General features: G+C 35.0%; 1 protein-coding gene across 1 annotated transcript in view; it reads left to right on the top strand.

Annotated features, from left to right (window-relative positions):
* The window catches only part of LOC123864634 (filamentous growth regulator 23-like), a 92,891-nt gene that overhangs the window by 57,104 nt on the left and 13,471 nt on the right, over nt 1-22,316 (top strand). Inside the window, exon 3 of the mRNA XM_045905228.1 lies at nt 18,877-19,254. Within this exon, the coding sequence (XP_045761184.1) occupies nt 18,899-19,254 (356 nt within the window). The 5' untranslated portion in view covers nt 18,877-18,898. The remainder of the gene's footprint in view (nt 1-18,876; nt 19,255-22,316) is intronic.

Here is a 22,316-nt window from a genome sequence, read left to right as displayed (position 1 = left end):
ACCTACGTGATTATAGTTATTTTTTAAAGCTTTAAATTATTTGTTTAAAATTGGTAACAGTAAAACCACGTACTTTTCAAAATTCAAAATATTTTTATTCAATTAGACTTTTACAAGTTCTTTTGAATCATCAAAAGCATCTACCACTGGTTCGGAATGTCTTTCTTGTTTTATACCTCGTATAAAAAATTTGAAACTGCTGTTTTTTCTACTGAATATTTTATTCATACAAAAATATGATATTGAGCATCTATTTCTTTGCGTATCGTATAAAAAATTGACCCTGTCACTCATCTTAGTGTAACAAAACCTGAAGTCCTTGCAAACGGTATCGTTCACCTCAAATGCGGATACAGAATACAGATTAATATTATAAAACTATAGTCTATAAAGCCTTAGCCACTGCGCGTGACCAATGCTACCAATAAGGTTGACGGGTTGCATTCAATACTTTTATTGTGTTCACGACAAAGACTTTGTTTATGTCACCGGCCTTGCAATTAATGATAACTTCCCTATCACATGCTGTATAATGTAAGAGACGTATCACTTAAGTTAAAAAAGTTCGCATTGCATTGGGCGGGCGGAATTGCACTTTTTTGTTTCGAGCACATTTCAAACAGTTCAAACACTAGTTTAAGTTTTGTGATAAGAGCTGAGGCCTTTTTTCGGTAAATCCACAATGTTCTGACTGACTGACTGTTCAAAGAAGCAGACCCACCACTAATACTAACGTGTGCGAGGCATGCTGGCGAACCTGACAGGTCTAAACCTGTCTAGCGCTATAGCTATCTAGCGTTTTCTATAGTGAGCATTATGAAAGGGATAACAATACATTTAGACATGTCGTTTTCGTTTAGATGAGAGATTGTGTACTACAGAATTAGTCACATTGTAGTAAAAAAAATTGTCGTCTTCACAATATCAATTGCATTAAATACCTTTTTTCCCCGACTTCTTAAAATCCTCATCATCATTATGAAGCGTGCGAAAAATTCCTCCGCAGTAACTAACTGCTCGCTAAATAGTTCAAAACTAGAATAAGAAACTCGTTACGGGAAACGTCGCTTGAACAATGAAAACTTGTTGTAATTACATTTAACTATGAAACCGGATTGTATCGTCCAGCTGAATACTTGTTTCAATTATTTAACCAAAGTTGACATATTTGAGTCATTGATAAAGACAAATAGCTACATAAGTGTAAATTAAAAATTTATAACACCCCCGACAAGTGAAGGTTACGGTTACTAGAAAAGAGCTGATAACTTTCAAACGGCTAAACCGATTTTCTTGAATTATAAGAACACTCTCGATCAAGCCACCTTTCAAACAAAAAAAAACTAAATTAAAATCGGTTCATTAGTTTAGGAGCTATGATACCACAGACAGATACACAGATACTCTGTCAAACTTATAACACCCCTCTTTTTGGGTCTCGGGTTAAAAACACAATATATTATAGACAAGTCTAATTAAAAAATCAAAAACACGACTGCTCTGCCAAAAATCGAACTAAAAAAGTAACACAATTGAAAATGGCGCCATACATCTAACACATTGGATTTATAGCCAGAAAAATTATAGCCATTGTCAGCCATTGGACAGAGTTTGTTGAGTAGGCACTTCATGCAATGGATAGTATCCACATTTAACTGTTTATTAGTTTGTGGACCAAGGCACAATGGATTTTTTACACTATGTATCTGACACTCTGATGTATTCACTAGTATGCAGACATACAAAAAATGTCTGTAAATACATCAACGCAAAACAAGAGCAAGAAAAAAGTAGAAAAAACAGTTTAACCCGTTTAAGCGAACTGCTGACTCGCTAACGGAGATAGACCACTGACAAGAATTGAATGTTGGTCAGATTTTTTATTGCTTCCGTGCCTCCCGGGCAAGCCTTCTAATTAGTTATACCTAAAGTCTTTTTTACCTTACATTCTCTGGGTTCATCGAATAGAGTTTAAGTATGGAAACTAACTTCAGCAAAAGCTCTAATAATAAGTAAGTATGTAGAATACTTGAATCCATTAATTTCTATGGTATTTCTAAGCTTCAGGATCTTTTCTGGTTATTTATTTGATATTTTCTAGATGTTTTATTTACCTAAAAGTATTTTGAATCGTGAAGTTTTAAAAAGTTAAGTATATACTCCTGAAAAAAGCTTATTATACAATCGAATTACCTATTATGTACTTAACAGCAACCAAATATTAGTTTCCACAGATATTAGTTTCTAGAATATGTCTGCAAAATTTCATGGACTTTGGTTGCTTAATATTCAAATGAAATTGGAACTACGTTTGTATGAAGCGAGTGACGGAGAGACCCTTCTTAAATTTTAAAAAGCGTAGGTTTGACAGCCCTTGCTGGAGCTAGGGCTACAAATTGTAATTACAACAAAGAATATTATAATATTGAAAACAATATATATTTGAATAACAATATATATTTGAACAATATATATAAATTTGAATATTATAATATTGACATTCGAAAGAGCAGCCGCCGAGTTTCTCGCTGGTTCTTGTCTTTAGAAGGACATTCCGAGCCGATGGTAGAAACACTCGAAACACATACTTACACACATAAATTTGAATAAAAAACTGTCTATTTCTGTTTCTATAATGTATTTTAGCAAAGAATCTACATCTCGGCGACTGCAATCAACCGTCACATAATAATTGAAGCTAAGTTAAACCAATTCCGAGTGCGTAGTTAAAGTGAAATGTTTCCAACAAATGACGGTTCCTTGTACGGCTACGGCGAATATCCCACGCGCCTTGGTTCATTTACCTTCGATACCGAGTAGCCAGTGATGGTCACTGACCATTTTACAGTTACCCAAAATGGCGCTTCAGGCTGCATATACGGAACTGTGTCGATGGGAAAAAAGTGACATACACTGTACAATGTACATGTTTTTAAAGATATTGGAAATTAAAGATCCTACTCTCAGTCCCACGTTTTTCATATTTTGTATGAAATATTGTAGAGTATGCCTACAATTTGAATTTACTAATATTTCTCGTACATCAATCGAACTAACTAATGGGTATTTTCTATTTCATAGATAATCATATATTTAGCTGCAATCCACGTATCTTTAAAACCAGAATGGCAAAGACTATGCAAAGGCGTGCAGTCTTAGATCATATCCAACATCACTTCTATAAGAATTTAATTATCATACATGCACCTATGGTGAATAAAAAATATTATTACAGAATACCTAATCTTTGGTTTGCCCAATTGGCAAATCTTTTAGTCTTCGCCCTAGGTAAGAGGCCACACATTAGGTAGTCAGTTTCGAATAATATAAAATACTACTTAAATGTTTTGTTCAATTCGGTTTGTTCGACTGATATGGGTTTGTTTGGTGGTATGGTTCTACGAGTTTATTCGTAGCACTGGGAAGCGCGCTAGAGTAATTTTTCTAAGGTAGGTATGCTAAAGATAAACAATCCGTAATCAATCTTCATCACACAAGCTACGTAATATCAAGTCGGATGCAATTTACAAAAATTTGTACAGATACCGTTACATTGAATGTGATGTGATCACGCTATGTGATGCAAAAAGCAATGGAACATTATCCTACCTGATTACCGCAATATTGAAGTGATTTTATACCTAACCCAAGATAACTGGAAAGAGACGCAAATGCTGCCAGAAGAGTAATAGGTATATATATTACGAGTATAATATAGCACTGAACTTATTTTTCAATGGCACTGCAAATTCGTGTCCAAAGAATTTTAATTGACCAAAAATTACGTTCCTAATAGATGAAGTGAAAAAATTATCACGCCATCTTTTAAAATCCGATTCCGCAAAAACTACTGGACAGATTTGGCTGAAATTTGAAATGAACATAGTTAATATCTTGGATTAGCACATAGGCTACTTTTTATCTAGGAAAATCAAAGAGTTCCCACGGGATTTTGAAAAACCTAAATCCACGCGGGCGAAGTCGCAGGCATCGGCTAGTTTCTCATATACTTCTTTGTTAGTGTAAAGTAGGGGTTACAACTAATCTGGCACTACAATTTCTTTGCGACACAGTGCTCGGTGTCAGCATTTAAGTACGTAACAACTAAACAAGCCTTTTCGGATAGAGCATGATAAATTCCGAATCAATTCAAACCCGCAACGAGGTCGTCTGGTGTCATGACACTTGTTCTGAGAGGGCGAAAGTTGATTAACTTAACTTGCAAAGTACAAAACACGAAGGTGATTTGGATATTTTTGTAGGTAGTGCTATACTTATTCTGGTTTATAAATAGCCTGTTTGCGTCCATTGCCACCCCATCACGCAACCACAGATAATCCTCCGCCTTCCTCATCCACCCAGTACCTGGTCGACTAGTCGTTCGGCAACTCGGTTGACGGCGACCGTTAGAATCTGTAATTTTTAAGGAAGTCGCCGTGTCTATGCGCAGGAAGTCGCCGCAACTCTATGCGCATATACACGGCGACTTCCATATAAAGTACAGATTTTAACGGTCGCCGTCGATTGAGTCGCCCGAGCAACTAGTCGACCGTACGTAATGGCTCTTAAGGTCGCCACTTTTTATATTAAAGTTCATTTACAAATAATGATAGATGTTCCAAAGTCACACCTAAGTAAGATTGCTTTACGCAATCCTATCGCAGTAATAACATTATCTATATGATAGACATTATTCATACTTTAGCTAATACTGTACATAACAGAGTTATTAGGAGATTGTTTCTATAATGCCTATTTACATTTATAGCCATTTTATACGAGTAATAATACTTTAAAAAGGATAATAAAATCCAAACAAAACTAAGTAAGTGCCTACTATTAATTTTTTCAGAAACAATAACAATTATATTATAGTAGTTAGCATAGGTACCTATATTTTCATTTAAAACTCAATTTTCGGTAATAACGTGAGTTTCCTGTTTCTTAATTAGTTTAAATTCCGGTGCAATTTGAAAAGAATTCGATAATTCGAACAAAATTACTTCATTACATCCGGCCAAGACAATTATGAATGAATAGGTCCATACTCCACGTGACTAATACCAAGAGAACTTTGACTCGATTGAAAGCTCTCCAAGGTTACTTGCTAAGCGAAAGGGCGAAGGCGGCTTGCGTACATGCATACCATATGAGTCAAGTTTCTGAATCTCCGATGGCTGCTATTGTTCGACTTAACCCAGCTGTATGTAAATTTTGTATCCATTTTTGATATCCATCTACAATTATAATTGTAAACGTATCCAGAAATAGCTGTGGGTGTCTTTATTGTTGTATTAAGCTTTTGTATCAAGCTTTTAAACCTGCAGCGTCACACTTGCTTACTCGTATATTTCACTTACAGTACCTAATTCATAGAAATGTGAGCTTTTTCATATTTAGTGTCACGCGTACAATTTTCAACACTTCCATGTTGAAAACATTTAGGAACATGATATAAAGCACACATTTTCATGTTTTACTGTGAGTCGATTCGGAGTGGAGTCGACGTCGCGTCGAGTCAGTAGTGTGTGAAGACCTGTACGTATTGAATAGGTACAGGAGCGGTTTGGCACTCATCCGATCCGAATCCGTGAAAATACGGATATAAAACTCCGGACTTAATTCGGATAAGTATTGCTTACGCACCAATCCAATCTCTGATACAAATCCAAGCTATTCAGTGGACATCTTTGACATATTATCTACCTCATAAAATATGCGTTTTGAATCCGACGCACGTCCGAGATATTCTCACAGATGACAGAGAAAAATCGGATGACGGAAATCGGATCTAGTGCGTAGGCTACCATACAAATAGTTCTCTTCGGAACATCCTTCGGAACGGATTCGGATCGGATGAGTGCGGAACCGCTCTTGAGATTGGAAGCACGTCTGATCTACCATAGATTCAGTAGAACAGCCTTCATACGACCTTTTACATTCACTCTCCGCTTGAAAATCAATACATAGTTATTAGTCGGCATATTAAGTTAAAGTTCTAACAATAAAATTGTTTAATTTCCGGCTTTAGCGTAAGCAGAAATCCACTTGAACTGCCTTTCTATCAACCTTGCATATTACATAATAGGACAAAGAGGTATAGCATATCATACTAAGAAGACCTGGTAGAATCAAACATGTGGTGGTTTAAGACTTTTATTAGTTCCATAAAGGAATTACCACTTAAATGAAACTTACAGGCTATGTTACAGAGTTCAAAATTACATTTTAGAGCGCACAATTATTATTATAGATATGTTAGTAGACAATTATAGATATGTTAGTAACAAACATCAAATCCGGAATTTTGATTAGCACTAAACTAATGCGTGGGCTACCACGTTCCATCACGATTGAAATCATTAAACAATCAACATCACACTCCCACGATATACCTACAACTTACGGTTCAATGTAACGTAAAAACCTACAATCTTTGTAAATTAGTAAGACAAGTGCTAATGGATCTTCATAAACATCCTATCATGATTTAACTATGCAAATGGATCTATCAGGGGCGCTATTGTTAGGTACTTAGGTTAGGTGCTTTAAGAGGGACTGACGAAATAAAGAGGGCGAAAAATTTTTTTGAATGCGACTTATTTAATTTAAAAAATAAAAGAATTGCTTTTTTTTCAGACCCCAATCGTCTCCAGCTTTGAAAGCTACTGTGATTCCAACAGCGTTGCATATATTATTGTCCTCTTGAGTTATTTGTCAGCATGTTGTCAGCTAAGCTGCACGAGTTGAGCTGATTTAGTTACTTTTTACCACCAAGGCCAATTGGAAGCAACTTTGCACTGTGACCTCATACTAATTTGAATATTAAGATAAGTTGCGATGTTTGAAACTAGTTAAAGTTGCAATTGTATGCAGATCGGATAGCGTGTCACAACCAGCCATGATCGGAATTACCTAATAATGCCCACTGGCTGCAACGCTCCGCTCTGAATCTTTGATCAACTTTGGCTTGAGCTATGTCGTACGTTTACAAGACGAAGTTCATGCAAATATGCACCTTACGGCCTTGAGAGTACACCCAGTGAATTCCAATTATCGAGCACAAGGGCTGGAAATGTGCTTTAAAGTACATTTTGGCTCGCATACAAAACATGTTGGGTAGTCGATTGCGCATGAAATTTTAACTGCATAGGTATGTTTTGATTTGAGCCTTCATATTTTGAGGTCTTTCCTTATAAGTTCCTCATTGATCTTTCGTAGAGGACATTTGGAGTGCAAGCTGACTACTGATTGTAGTTTTTTTTTTTTTTTAATTTATAGACTCGCGCTTGACTGAAATCCGACTTGCTGACAAGTGATGAGGCAGCCTAAGATAGAGCGCGCTTGCCTTGAAAAGCAGACAGCCTATCCAACAAAGTTACTTCAAGAATCGCGCCTGATGTTTTTTATTATTATTTTAATAACATAATCATTATAAATATTAAATAGGTATAGGTACAGGTAGGTATATATTCTTGCGAGTTTCCCCATCATTAACAGACATTAGCATGCAGTGCATTATCTTCAATCGTTCATCAATTGAATAGTTTAAGACTTGTTTAAGACTGATCGTGCCCAATAAACCCCTGTTAAGTTTCCATCCTGCGTCATAAATCTGTACCTACCTGCTTATTATTTTACTAGGGAGTTTTCCTGAGCCTTCGGAATTTACGTCTGGTCATCAAAAGGACATACGTATTCTGATGATATTCAAAATTTCATCCATGTGACCATATAAGTGTTAAATGGTTTAAGTTTAACAGACGTATAAAAAGTTTATTATCTTTGATAACTTACCCAAATAAGACAAGTAGGTGGGTACCTAATTAATTAAAATTAAAAAACATGACATCCGATAATAATATATTGATTTGATAACTATTAGTCACAAATAATTCATCTTTCGGACAAAATTATCAAATAGATATCACAAAAAGTATTCAGAATTCCGTAGTCTGTTCTGAGAAAACATCTTGAATTTTAGGTATTTGAAACTAGTGACCTCCCGCGGCTTCGTTCGGCGAAAATATAAATCATCTTTTATTCTCTATCCCTTGGGAATTTCTAAAACTCCGCCTTGATTCCTTGCGAGTCTGCTTTCTAGGTTTAGGCTGGGCGTTATCAGGAAGTCAGGGAGTCGGTGAATAAGGTATTTTTTAACCCCCGACCCAAAAAGAGGGGTGTTATAAGTTTGACGTGTGTATCTGTGTATTTGTGTGTCTGTGTATCTGTGTATCTGTCTGTGGCACCGCCTAAACTAATGAACCGATTTTAATTTAGTTTTTTTTTGTTTGAAAGGTGGCTTGATCGAGAGTGTTCTTAGCTATAATCCAAGAAAATCGGTTCAGCCGTTTGAAAGTTATCAGCTTTTTTCTAGTTACTGTAACCTTCACTTGTCGGGGGTGTTATAAATTTTTAATTTACACTTGTATGTACTTAATTTCTTAATTAAAATGTTTACATCGAGTAAATACGTAGAGTATAGCCGGTAGGTACCGGAAATGGAAATCACCCATGATATTTTAAACATTAAAATATTGATTACATAGATCATTATTATCGAAATATTTTATTATGTAAACTACGTATGTAATAAATATTAATAGTAACTGGTTAGATACGTTCATAAAAACAAACACTTATGATAGGTTCTTATGGTAGATGGGTATATTATTACCTATTGGTTCATGATCACACCATCGCTGGCCCACTTCTGAGAATAGGTCTCCTATCAGAAAGAGAATGGTTTAGGCCGTTGTCTGCCACGTTGGCCCAGTGCGGATTGGTAGACCACTGCTATTATTATTGGTTAGCCATTGACTTTTATTTACGAGTAGTACAACAATTCCATTACATTAAGAAGCAAAACTAATATTTAACTTAATTAATAAAGTTTAACAGACAAAACTTTTAATACACTTTATATCTAAACAGGAACCATCCATAATAAACTTTAAATAACAAGTAATAGTAATCAAATTCATGTAAATCATTTTAACACTACAGGCAAGACGACATACCTCGTGAGTCGTGATGTCACCTCTAAAGCCTTCGCACCCGGATCAGAATAATCTCGCTGCCACTTTTTTTTCAAAATAAAACTTGCTAAGTAAAACAACCAATATTCTAGGCAAATATTTTCGATTAATTTTGAAACTCATTTTTTATCATCGTCATTTATTTTGAAGGAGTGTTAAACCAGTCCTGATTAGCGCTTAAATTGACAGTCAAACGGTATCTATTTATTTGAGAATTAAAAGAAACATTATGAGGTATTAATATTACAATTACGATCCATTTTGCACTAAAGTTACTTTGTTCTATTTACTCACAAATTGAAAGCCGTAATATCCGCATTAAAACAATTAATTTTCCAAGATCCTTGGATGTTATTACAGGACGTATTTTATTAATAAGTACCTAAATTATGCATTATCTGGATGCACGCCAGAGAGCATTAATCTTTAAAATGATGATAAGGAAATCTTGAATATTTAGGGAAATGAAACGCACGCAACGAGTTTTAATTTAAGTAAACTAATAACAATATCTGTTAAAAGACTCATTCACCTGTGAAATAAAGAAAACAACATTTAAAGCCTATTTTCAGGTTAAGTGTTTAGTCATTTAAACCATGCTAGGAAATTAATACTATGTATAATTAATAACATTTTTACATTCATTTAAAAACAGATATTTGTTTAACGTACCGATGTTCGTCTCTACGCAAATTTTATTGTTTGAAGGACTCCCTTACTATAGAAAATCTAAGAAACCTTGATAATGATCTCACTTGGTGATGATGCAGTCTAAGGTGGAAACGGACTAACTTGGAAGGGGTATGGCAGGGGTATTTCTTACATTTTCTATAGTGAGTCGTGACTTATGTAGCCCGGAGCTCACTTTCACAAGCATGCAAGTGCGGATTAGTGCCGGCGTTTCGTGTATCGGGCAATAAGCGTGAACAATTCGTAATCGAACCCGACACTACCGTTGTAGCAACTGCCTTAGAAAAGGTTTAAAGTATCTATGGCTAATTTTGTAATGTGATTGTTTTTTTACAAATGATCCGGTTTGAAGGATCGTTTACAGAATTTGAGATATTATAGGGAGCGATGTACCTATTTCAACTGGTAAGTATTTATCTTATCTGAAGCTCAAATACCAAATTTCATTAAAATAACTTGAAAAATAACGGCCTTTCAAAAGCTTTCATTTGTTCCCATTTAGCTCCCTTGGGCGTGGAATTTTCAAAAATTCTTACTGTGTGCCTACGTTATAAAAGGAATCTTTTCTCAAATTTTCAAGTTTTTATAACCACGGCAGTTGGTTGTGCGTTGATAGATCAGTCATTCAGTCAGGCAGTCAGTCAGGACTTGTATTTTTATGTTTAGATGGTTCTGTGTCTGTGATGTTGAAACACTTGATCGTTTTTAAGAGGTAAAAAAACTGTAGAGCAAGTGAAGCTTAACGATGAAAGCCCATTTACAAAGGTTTTGTGCATCAGACTAGAAGCAAAAACTGGTGTTATGAAGGCAAGTACAAAATGCAGTTGGTCTAGTATGCGCCCAGGAAGGCTTGGTTGCCTTTCACAACTGCGTGGCTAACATTCCTCTACTATAGAGAATATTATTAGACATAGTTACAGTTACAGCATTTATCTTGCATAATATCTAAGGTGACTGATTCCATGCTTTTGTTTGCCTTCTTCTGAATTTCCGTTGGTTTCAAGGTCTTGCAAGAAGGTAATATAAAGAGTAGTTTGTCTACAAAAAGTAATCTCCGGAACTAATGATCTGATTCTGAAAATTTCTTTTACTGACAGATAGCTAATAGGTACATTGTTATAGGTTATAGATTAGATATAACGCGGAAGAAGTCGCGGGCAAAAGGTATGGTCGCATTATCTAGCCCTTTTGTAGAAGTTGTTCGAAAAAAGTTGTTCGATATCTTAAAAATCCAATACCTCTTGAAAGATTGATCATAATTTTTAAGGCACTTGAATAAAAATATTTTTATTTAATTAACAATTAGATAATGATCACTTAACCGGATAACTGAAGTGGTATAATTTTATTAGACTCACAATTACCAGCATACAATAGAATTGTGGGAAAAACGATTTCCATGTAAAAATGTCGCTCACTCAGTAATCAAATAAAAATATGGCGGATTGTGACGTCCAAATTGTATGTACAATTAAAGTTTTAATTTGAGCAAGTAACTGAATATTTGCGGTTTGAATTTATATTGTTGGAAAAATATTATTTGCTGATCTTGCTTGACAACTTTCATTGGTATTTTAACGAGACCAAAGTCTAAATGATAAGAAACATTAAAGTAATGAACATAGACATCTCAAAATAATTCGCAATCAATTAAAGAAAATGTTCTTATTAATTTTATTCTAGTTGCTTTTATGCTTTATATTTTTGCATATTTTCGCATTAGGATCCTTTGTAAGGTTGGTGTAACATGGTAAACATCTAAAAAAATCTTGAACCCTTTTCAGAGTTGAATCATTATATTCTATTAGTTTATCATGTAAGTATCTACTGTTTAATACTATAATTATTGTTCTAAAACGGTGGAATTGAGGGTCTCTATATAAATACTAAATAGGTACCTATAGAATTAGTGAATTATTATGTACCAAGTTGACTACTCGTTCTTGTCTAAGATTGACGGGGAAACGGTACCACGGCTTGTGATGTTATACTTTCAGGATGAAGTCACACTTGATGTAAATAATATTATAGGCTTATACAGTCTGATACTTTCAGTGATCAATAAAGCTAGGAAGTTTCGTGATTTCGTGTAGAGTATTAGGTTGTTTAAAAAGTTTATTTTGCTCAAAAATATCAAAAGTTAACTAAGATGAGACCCAATCTAAATCTTATTGTATATACAATAATTAAAAAAACCATTATGTATGTAGGTATGTTATCTTTAAATTTTGTAATTCTTCGAATATAATATAGCTTTTGGCAAGCAGCGCTCCCCCAAACTGTATAGTTTTCGTACCATAATAATTGCTCCTACCATTATTTAGCATTTTTAAGCAATATTTGTTATATTAAAGTAGATACCTATCTAAATATAATTTCATTTAAACATTGCTTTGAAGTAACCACCTATTAAAGATATTCAACGTAAATAAATCACACCACAAGCTATATCTAACGAAAATCAGTGTTTCGGCTTTGGTTTCGGCACTTTATTATAATTTTTTTATGGGTGTTGACATTGCTCAAAACTTCTTATAAAGTTAGATTTTAACTCCCGACCCAAAAAGAGAGGTGTTATAAGTTTGACGTGTGTAGCGCCTAAACGAATGAACCGATTTTAATTTAGTTGTTTTTGTTAGATGATATTATTTTAATACCAATGTCACCGTTCCCTTACATCGTTGTACAAATACATAGTTATTTCATATCATTAACGGATCATAAATTGCAGTAGGTAATACCATTAGTATCATCATTAACTTAATCGCTGAAGGTCGTGTCTGTTTTTAACCCCCGATCCAAAAAGAGAGGTGTTATAAGTTTGACGTGTGTATCTGTGTATCTGTGTGTCTGTGTATCTGTGTATCTGTCTGTGGCATCGTAGCGCCTAAACGAATGAACCGATTTTAATTTAGTTTTTTTTGTTTGAAAGGTGGCTTGATCGAGAGTGTTCTTAGCTATAATCCAAAAAAATTGGTTCAGCCGTTTAAAAGTTATCAGCTATTTTCTAGTTTTCTTGTAGAAAAGAAGGTTAAATAACCCTTAGGTTCATAATATTCAAGTGTCAATTGACAAATGTCAAGCTGTCAAGATGGACGTTGCCTAGATATACATAATTATTTATTTGAAAATGATTTGTCGGGGGTGTTGAAATTTTTTAATTTACACTTGTGTAGTTAAGCGATGTCGGATCGTTGTCCACTATGAATCTCCGTCGTATGAGGTTATCGTCGATCGTTCAGTGATTATATACATGACCATCGCATATGTGAACCACCGTGTGATGTTTTCCATCTAAAAAATCCCCCAATTTCTATAATGTAGGTTAGACGAACTAGTCACTCTCGAGCCCCTATATCATCCTAATATTACGTTCCCCTATCTTCATCGAACCTTATCGCAGAGTTTCTGACAGAGTTCCCAAGCTCTGTCACGTTGGTCCAGCAGTTTACTCAATCTTAAAAATCTCCCATTTGCTTTACTATAACAAGTTTATCAATGTTGAAAGATTTTCTATGATATATCCTTTCTAGCCTAGCTAAACGTATTTATATTCTATTTCTCATTCTCTGTTCTTCGACTGGTTTCCTCACTTCACTTCTTCCTATTTTCGGGGTTACTAACCTAGGTACAATTCATTACATTACTTATCTGCCAACCGGTGACCCCGCCGTACAAACGAAGGAAGCACAACTATCGACCAAATCTCTGTAATTACACGTCACGCACACAAACTCAACATAAATTCTACGAAACTGGCCACTTAACTCCTACGCATTTGACACAACGTAGTGATTATATTTTTTTGTTTGACACTTCAATAAAATAATTTAATTTTAAATCGTATCGTAATCGTGCTGTGCAAATTATACAACTTCAAATTGAAGTCTAGGGTTGTCAGAAAATAAATGGGGTAATTTTGCCTAAAAATGAGCAATTTTTTTTTTTCATTATATTTAGACAAATTTATATTTTATTTTTGATGACAATCATAATATAATTAAGCGAAAAGGGCTGTTTTGTTAATTAAAAGATTTTAAATTGATATTGAAATTTAACTAAAACAAAACTTATTACTAAATTGTAGTACATTTAATATACCAGTCTCCGTCATAATAGCTGCATGCCAAATTTATCATGAAGTACCTAGGTACCTACGTAATTTATCATGAAGTACCTACGTAATTAGGTACCTAGGTACCATGTTGTCTTCTATGTTTTTTGTAAATGTATATGTTTGTGTGTGCAATAAAGAAATAAATAAATAGGTAATCAAAATCTTACTACATTAATAATATTATTTAGTTATAGTTAGTCCATGATAGGTAGTAGGCACCCACCAAAACAACCTTACTATACTGTAAAATTCAAAGTTATGTAAAAACAGAGTAGGTAAATTTTAATATGTTGCAATCTATTATTATTATTTTTATCATCGAACATCCATTGATTTGTAACTGTCATAATAAAGACTAATCTAATGAGATCTCATTTATTAATAATAATCATCGTGAAAGGGAAAAATAGGAAAATAGGCAAATTTTCATATGCGAATGGTATCATTCCATAATGCACACATACTCATCAACTGACAGTTAGCCCTGCTTCATTTGACTTTTCTGAGCATACCATCCTGAGTATTTATTCATCCAAGTTATCTGCATGCTTTTTGCTATCAACTAACGATGGATGGCGTATAAAGAAATTCTAAAACCAATGCAACTTATAATACATCCTGTACAAAACAATGACAACAATTATTGTTTACATGATTGTTTTCTTCGCCATCTGAAACTGAAGTGGACTGCGTGTCCGCACGGACGTCAACGCTTCTTGAGTTAAACCATTCATTGCCTGAAAAATTAAAAAAAAAGTTAAAATGTCAAATAGTGATATGTGCGTCCTTTTCTAAACGGTAGTATATGAGTGAGTAAAATGCCAGGTGGCGGGAATTTGGTACGCAATGAGTTGTATAGGAAGACGCCGCGGACACTTAAGTCTGCGCATGCCCGGTACTACTACTATACTAGATCCTTGGTGGTGGATTCGCCAGTTCGGCGATGGCCCAAAACGCCAAGGTCAAGGTGAGGAGTAATGTAGTTGGCCTCTTTTCATTTTCCTTTCCTTTGCTGCATTTTCCTTATTGGCGTTTCTTCAAAATTGAAGTAGGTACCTACCTTAATCCGTGATGAAAATCTGAAACTACTCTTCTCTTTTACAATATGAATAATTTATTAGTAGATACGTCGATTGCTAAAGTTTTTTTTTTTTTTTTTTTCTTAAAGCTAGCCTTATCTAATTACTATACAAATCATGCCCGCGTGGAATGGTGCCAAGAATACTGGCTGCATTTCCGCGTTGGACAGCCAGTTTTCTTGATTGCTAAAGTTGGTGATTGTGACAATCTTAATTGTTTTGATTGGCTGAATTTGTGGTGTTTTTGCTGCAACAATGCATTTTGGGCATAGCGAAACAGTGATAGCCAATAAGAGGTTATTGCGATCATCACACTCTAGCTATCAAACTACGGCAATGTGTTAAGAAAAAGAAAAAAAATTGAGCCTTTGTGTTACGATGTTATATCTCAATAAAGTATAATTTTGATAATTAATTATTCAATTAGGTAACCAGTCTTTCATACTGCTCTACACTATTCGTTTGCCATTCAAAGATATCGTATATTATGACATCTCATTGTAGCAAGTGCAACGCTAAATAAAGAACAATTTACTGTAATTGAAGGAACTGATTTGAACTTTATTAAACCTTTGAAGCAAAGTTTTCTGATCATGTTTGAACTTTGCAACGCCAACCTATCTGTATCTTCTATCACGTCAAGACGGCCTCAACGGCAAAGCAAATGCCAATCGTCTCATTGAGGAAAGCATCGGCCCGGAAGCGAATGAATGGGCCAGTGGAATCGGCTTTCAATTGAACTGTGCATCACCTGCCTGACAACTGCCCTCCTGGAAGGACAGCCGGTTTTTTGCCGACGAAGATTATTTGATAAGAAGTTACATTTTTTAATACTAATTTCGCTTTATGTAACTTTTTAAACCCCGACCCAAAAAGAGGGGTGTTATAAGTTTGACGTGTGTATATATCTGTCTATAGCATCGTAGCTCCTAAACTAATGAATCGATTTTAATTTAGTTTTTTTTTTGTTTGAAAGGTAGCTTAAAAAAAACCAAGAAAATCGGTTCAGCGGTTTTAATTTACACTTGTTGATATACCTACTTCTGTTTCGGTTAGCAACATTCCATCACCATGAGCTTATCCACTGTCACATTTTAGAAGTTACCTACTAGTTGGCATCTGATAAATCCGGTTACACAGCATACTTAACTAAAGGTCGTTGGAAATATTTAGACAAAATCACCGCTAGCAAACGCAAGTGTAGTTATAAACCTTGGTGAAAATGTACTGAAATTGAGAAATCATGTGACACTCGATGACTCGCAGTATTTACCATTGACCTTAAAACGAGCTACGCTCAACTGTGATTTTCATGAAATAACTGACTAAATAAACTTTATTATAGTTTGTGACAAGTAGTGAGTTAGCATTGCAAATGAGATGCAAAGGAAGGCCGAATAATTTTGATATTTCTTAGGCAAATATTTTATCGATTATAAAAAGATACATATCTGATTCAAGCTACTGTATGTTTTCTTTAGTATAAGTAATTTATTGCATTGTAAGAAGTCGTAATTAAAAAAAAAAATACCACCATAATATGAGGACGCCATCTAGCCCTCATATTGAATTTTTCTCAAAACATTTATAGCCGGGATGATGTCAGAATTCTAACGATAGGTAGGTACTCCATACATTTAAATCTGATTAGATATTTGGAAGTGATGAAGGAGTACAGAAACTCACGTTCATATTACTCTGAAAACATTACACTCCTTTTTTCTAACAGTTTAGTTGATTAAAAACAAAGTCGTGGCGTAATTTTGAAGCAAAATGGCTGAACAAAACTCCTTGACACTACGATTAGAAAAGGTCGAAAGTCGAGACACTGATTTAATCTACGACCGTGAACTTAAATTACTAGAAGTTATAATTTGTTTCTATTATGAACACAATTATTGACGCCTGCCCAGCGCGGATTAGAGCAAAATTCTTTATTAGTAGCGCAACGACAAAAATGCTGCTAGTTACCGGTGGCTCTGCTTCTCTTGACACGGGTAGCGGAAAGCCGAGGGTAGCCAACGTTGACGCTACTTAGATCTATAGGGCGCACTTTGACTTTGCTCAGATTTAAGATACTGTTAAAACGAGACAGCGTTATATCGCTGGCATAAATCTGTCTCGTTTTAACTGAAACTTAAGTGTAAGCAAAGTCAGATTTCAACCTTAAAAGAGACCTATACCCAACAGTGGATGCGTATTGGCCGTTCATGATGGTAATAGGAGTTAACATTATGTTTGGAATAAGTTTGAATATAATAAGTAAAGGGAAATCTATTTAAAAAAACAGACAGAAATTATTGAAATAAATTTTTAAAATATACCACGATCAGGAGCAGTTAGTCCTTAAGCTAGGTCCAAAAATTGAACTAAGCATATCACTCTAACCAATGTTTAAATAAGCATACAATTCTAACTAAAGAATGTCAAGAATTCGGAAAAATAGCAATATCACTTCTTGGCATGAAGTAAAAGGTGGCTTGCCTCGCCACTACAGTATTGAGAGTAAGGACGGCGACGCATTGCGAGCATTTTTTATTCAGCATATTAACCTGAACATTTTCATATATTTGAGTGTACTTTAAATATCACAAATACTCATGAGAGTTCAGGAATAAAAATATGAACCTATTTGTGTCGTCCTTTACAATTTCATTTTGTCCCCCTGTATTCTACGTAATCCTAATTAATATTACAAATGTGAGTATATTTGTTACTTCAGAAATTGAAGGAGTCTTCCCGTAATTTTTAAATAACCTCGCTATATCCTAACCCATGCTATCCACACTATAACTTACTCGTACATACATCCACGCTGACGAAGTCGTGGGCTTCATCAAGTTTGTATATATGTGAATCATAAGAATAAAAATAATTATGTTTTATATGACAAAATTACAGTGGTTTACAAGGTTAATGTTCGTGTCGAATTACGTATCGCCATATCTCCCGTTTCTTGTAAACGTTTATCTTAACAGCGACAGCTGATTTTGCAAGACAATACTTAGATAAAGATCCAGCATATTTTTGTTATATACTCGTACCTACTAAATCTACTTATTTTTTACGCTGCAATTTTACCTTTTAAATAAACATTTCATTAAAATTTGACCGTAGCAAAAATGTTGCCTATTTGTACATTTCTGTGGATAGACACTATTTACTGTAGAGCTCTTTCATAATGGTCTAAGGCCAAGTTAGCGAAATAAAATGAAACAAACTGTACTTCCTTGCCAAACGTTACAAACATGGAGACATTCATGCAAATCCTAACAAGCGGCGAAATCTTTTGTAACCGGGATATTGTTCAAACTTCGGGCCGTCGAAATACTCAGACGTGACCAATGCATTTCGTGCTACGTTATTTACAACAAATCGCGAACGTTCCGATAGATGCTGATCATAACAAAAACCTGTTTTATATCAGTGGCTTGGTTCTAACCACTGCAACTTATTGAATTTGTCTGATCGTGTAGGACATCACAATAATATTATAAAGGTGAAAGTTTGTATGTGTGTGTGTGTGTGTGTGTGTATGTTTGTTACTCCTTCACGCAAAAACCGCTTCACGGATTTGGCTGAAATTCAGAATGGAGATAGATAATATCCTGGATTAGCACATAGGCTACTTTTTATCCCGGAAAATCAAAGAGTTCCCACGGGATTTCAAAAAACCTAAATCCACGCGGACGAAGTCGCGGGCGTCAGCTAGTAAATCATAGCGGCTTTATGGCTGTAGAAACTTTATAATTGAATAGGTGATGCTAATGATCCAACAAACAAACACTATCCGCTTTGAATTCAAAGGACATTTATGATCTAAGTGACCTCTGATGATAGAGAAACCATTCATAATGACGTTATGATCACTAAGAGTGCAATCACGGGTATGGACCCAGTCAAATGCTAAATTGACACTGAATAAAAACTAAATTTCATTTTTTCTTTCCAGATGTCAGTCCGCTCCAAAAGTAATGGATAGCCACAGTAGATCGGCGTCCCCAAGGGAACCAGCGCGGCCGCAGCATCGTCCGCCCTCCCCACCATCTTCCCCCCAATCAGGCTTCGACAACAGAGCGTACCAGCACGACGAATCAGACCCGAACCACAACGACAGCTTCACATCCAACGGTCCACACCAAAACCACCAAAATGGACACACTAAAGAACCCAATGGTGATACAAAAACGCTGGAAGCAGTTAATTTAGAACTGATAAATCTAACGCCTAAGAATGGGTCGAAGAAGAAGGATGTGGAGGTTGATATGAATTCAACTAATCCTTATGACGAATACTTCGTGCCAGTCAACGAACATCGGAAGTATATGAGGTATGTAGCTTGTATTATCGAGTACTTACTTATAGTATTCTTTCTGGAATTTCTCACAATCAATAGCTGAAACTTTGGTAAAACTTAGCTGATTTGACGAATCATACCCAAAGTTTCCAAATCTGAAAATACTCTTACCCAATAAGAACAAAATGAATGAATGAAATATTATACAAAAAAATAATGGGGTGAATTGAGAACTTCCTCATTTTTGGAAAGCGGTTAAAAATTTACAATACTTATGTTATATGTTTGAGGTTTTTCAGAACGTTAGATCTGATCTATCAAATCAAAATAACGCTAACAAATTGTAGACCCTCTATTGAATAAAGTTGGTGGCATCGCTTTACATCCGTCTAGGCATACCAATCGTGCAAACACAATTCAATATTGTATCTGTACCTACTTGCTAGAACACCTAATATTCGTTTCAAAAAGAACCGCTATCGATGTAATGAATAATATTATCGATGCGAGCAGAACAATCTGATACTTATCTGTCTGTAATACCGTTTCGATCCCGGAGTAGGTACACAATAGAATTAAAACTATATCTCCGTTAGTGATACTAAGTTTTCTACTAAATTCTTCCTTTACCTACTGTTTATATGTGTTTTAAAGCGATAAACATCCTTTGCATAATAATATACTGCACATTAGGTACACCACTTCACATATTATTTGAATCAGAATCCTTACGATTGACCGATTTATTAGTATTGCCTTTTTGCGGTGTTAGTAAGAACTTTAGAATGAAGATAAGAAACTTTAAATAAATTCTGTAGGTACGATATCCTGCTATAAGCTCTCGAAAATCATGAATAGTGAAGACAAAAGTACCTATATGCTATTTTTAAAAACAGCAATAAGGCATACTTTGTACACTGCGTCAATAAAGTGTAGATTTATGAACATATCGTATTTGTCACACCAATAAAACGCAATGTGTAGACAGACATATTTAAATTCGCGTCACTCCGGGCGGCTTGCAAAGCTGCTTTGCTAGAATGTGGTTTGTTACGCAACCGTGCTCAGCCAACTGTAATATTGTAGTGTCGCCTTGCCGCATTAAGTACTGACTCGATAATTGAATTATATCGATAGGGAAGTAAGAAAACATTAGGAAGTTTCTTACACAATTTAATTTGTAACAACTTTAATTAACTAACTACCTCTGCGACCCTGGCGTGGTAACGGGCCGCTGTTTTTGAAGTATGCTCGAAGATGTCAAAAGCGCCGCGCCATTATCTACGCACATGTGTCACACATACACAAGTATAAGAATTTGTCTTCACTTTTTTAAGCTTATCCTATCTGGAGATTTATAATATCTTTGCCTATGTGTCTTTCTTTGTCTGTGTTTTATAATAATTTTGTATGTGTGTGCATGCATCGAGAAAAACTCAATTCAAAACTCTGTTATTCATTACCTATGTTTCTTCGTTCGTTCGTTCTGACAGCAAACTTCAGTCAAATTCATCAATTGACTTTTCTCAAGCTTTTCCCTATTGGCTAAAAACAAAAACTCACTTCTATTGCGCGATTTCTAAAACACAAAATGCCAATCATATTGTTTTATTGATCGATAGAGAACATTTTCAACGCAAAGTAGTAGGTACTTACGGTAAATTTTCAAAAACTTACTCCGTTTTACTTACCGGCTAACTTCACTATCAAGCCTGCGGGGCGTCCCCGAATCCTGTGCATCGATCGCAATTTATCGACCAATGAAAACGGTTCCTCACACAGTTTCAATGAATTCATTCAATAAAGCAAGTATTGCAATAATCAAACGAAGTTTATGTGTTTATTTCTAGGAGGCTCAGATTATTCGATAATCTGAGCTAGGAGGCATATCTTGCCATTTACCTACCGTGCAATTACTTCATAATATATCGTATATCTTTAAGTAGATAAGTAGGTGTCTCTTTCGTTCCCTATTTCGCAGATTTATAAGCAAAAGTTCGCAAATACGTTATATTTAGAAGTAGGTGAATTCGTGAATAAAATTATATAACACGTTCTACGCACACAAACGTATGTAAATAAACCAGTTTCAATCAAATACTTAGGTATGAATTTCTACTTTAATAATTTCATATGTCAAATAGTCACCCGAGAAACCACAGAAACCTCTTCAGTCGACCTCGTTCTAATAAAGACCTTATTATTAGTAAATATATTTAGATATATTATGTATACAAAAGTTATTTAACACACTCGTCGACCTTGCCGGTAGTATCACTAGCAAACCACGGTGTCACCCGCGCTTTGCGTTTAGGAATCCACAATTAGTTGAAGCCTGTCGTGAATTTAAAAATTTGATTGCTTTGCCAAGGCGCCAGCGAAACTGGACGGAATTACAAACTGCTGCAAAAGTTTTGAATTTAGGTAGATTTGTGTGAGCTATTTTTAACCCCCGACCCAAAAAGAGGGGTGTTATAAGTTTGACGTGTATATCTGTGTATCTGTCTGTGGCATCGTAGCTCCTAAAGTAATGAACCGATTTTAATTTAGTTTTTTTTGTTTTAAAGGTGGCTTGATCGAGAGTGTTCTTAGCTATAATCCAAGAAAATCGGTTCAGCCGTTTGAAAATTATCAGTTCTTTTCTATTTACTGTAACCTCCACTTGTCGGGGGTGTTATAAATTTTTAATTTACACTTGTAAAGCTTGATTTGCTTTGCCAAGGCACCAGCGGAACTTGACGCAATTTCAAACTGCTGCAGGAGTTTTGAATTTAAGTAGATTTGTGCGAAAAACATGGAGCTATTTTAAAAAGAGGTACTCAAGTAGTAATAATAGGTGTAGTAGAAGATTGTAGATAGTTCAAGGCATGAATCTTAAGTAAGCTAATAAAATCTACTATTCAGATCGACAGCAATCATATATTATTATCTCTGGTCCCATATATGAAAGATAACAAACAATACAATGATACGTACCAAATAGAGAACGCGTTGTTCAGTCTGTTCATACAGACAAGAAAGGCTCTAAACCGACTCTGCCGAGGTAATCAAAACGGGAGTAGGTACGTATTGACTATGTCAGATTTTTTCAATTT

The sequence above is a fragment of the Maniola jurtina genome, chromosome 4 (assembly GCF_905333055.1).
Source record: "Maniola jurtina chromosome 4, ilManJurt1.1, whole genome shotgun sequence".
NCBI lineage: Eukaryota > Metazoa > Arthropoda > Insecta > Lepidoptera > Nymphalidae > Maniola > Maniola jurtina.
Note: the sequence above shows the minus strand (reverse complement) of the source record. Positions and strands in the feature narration are given on the sequence as shown.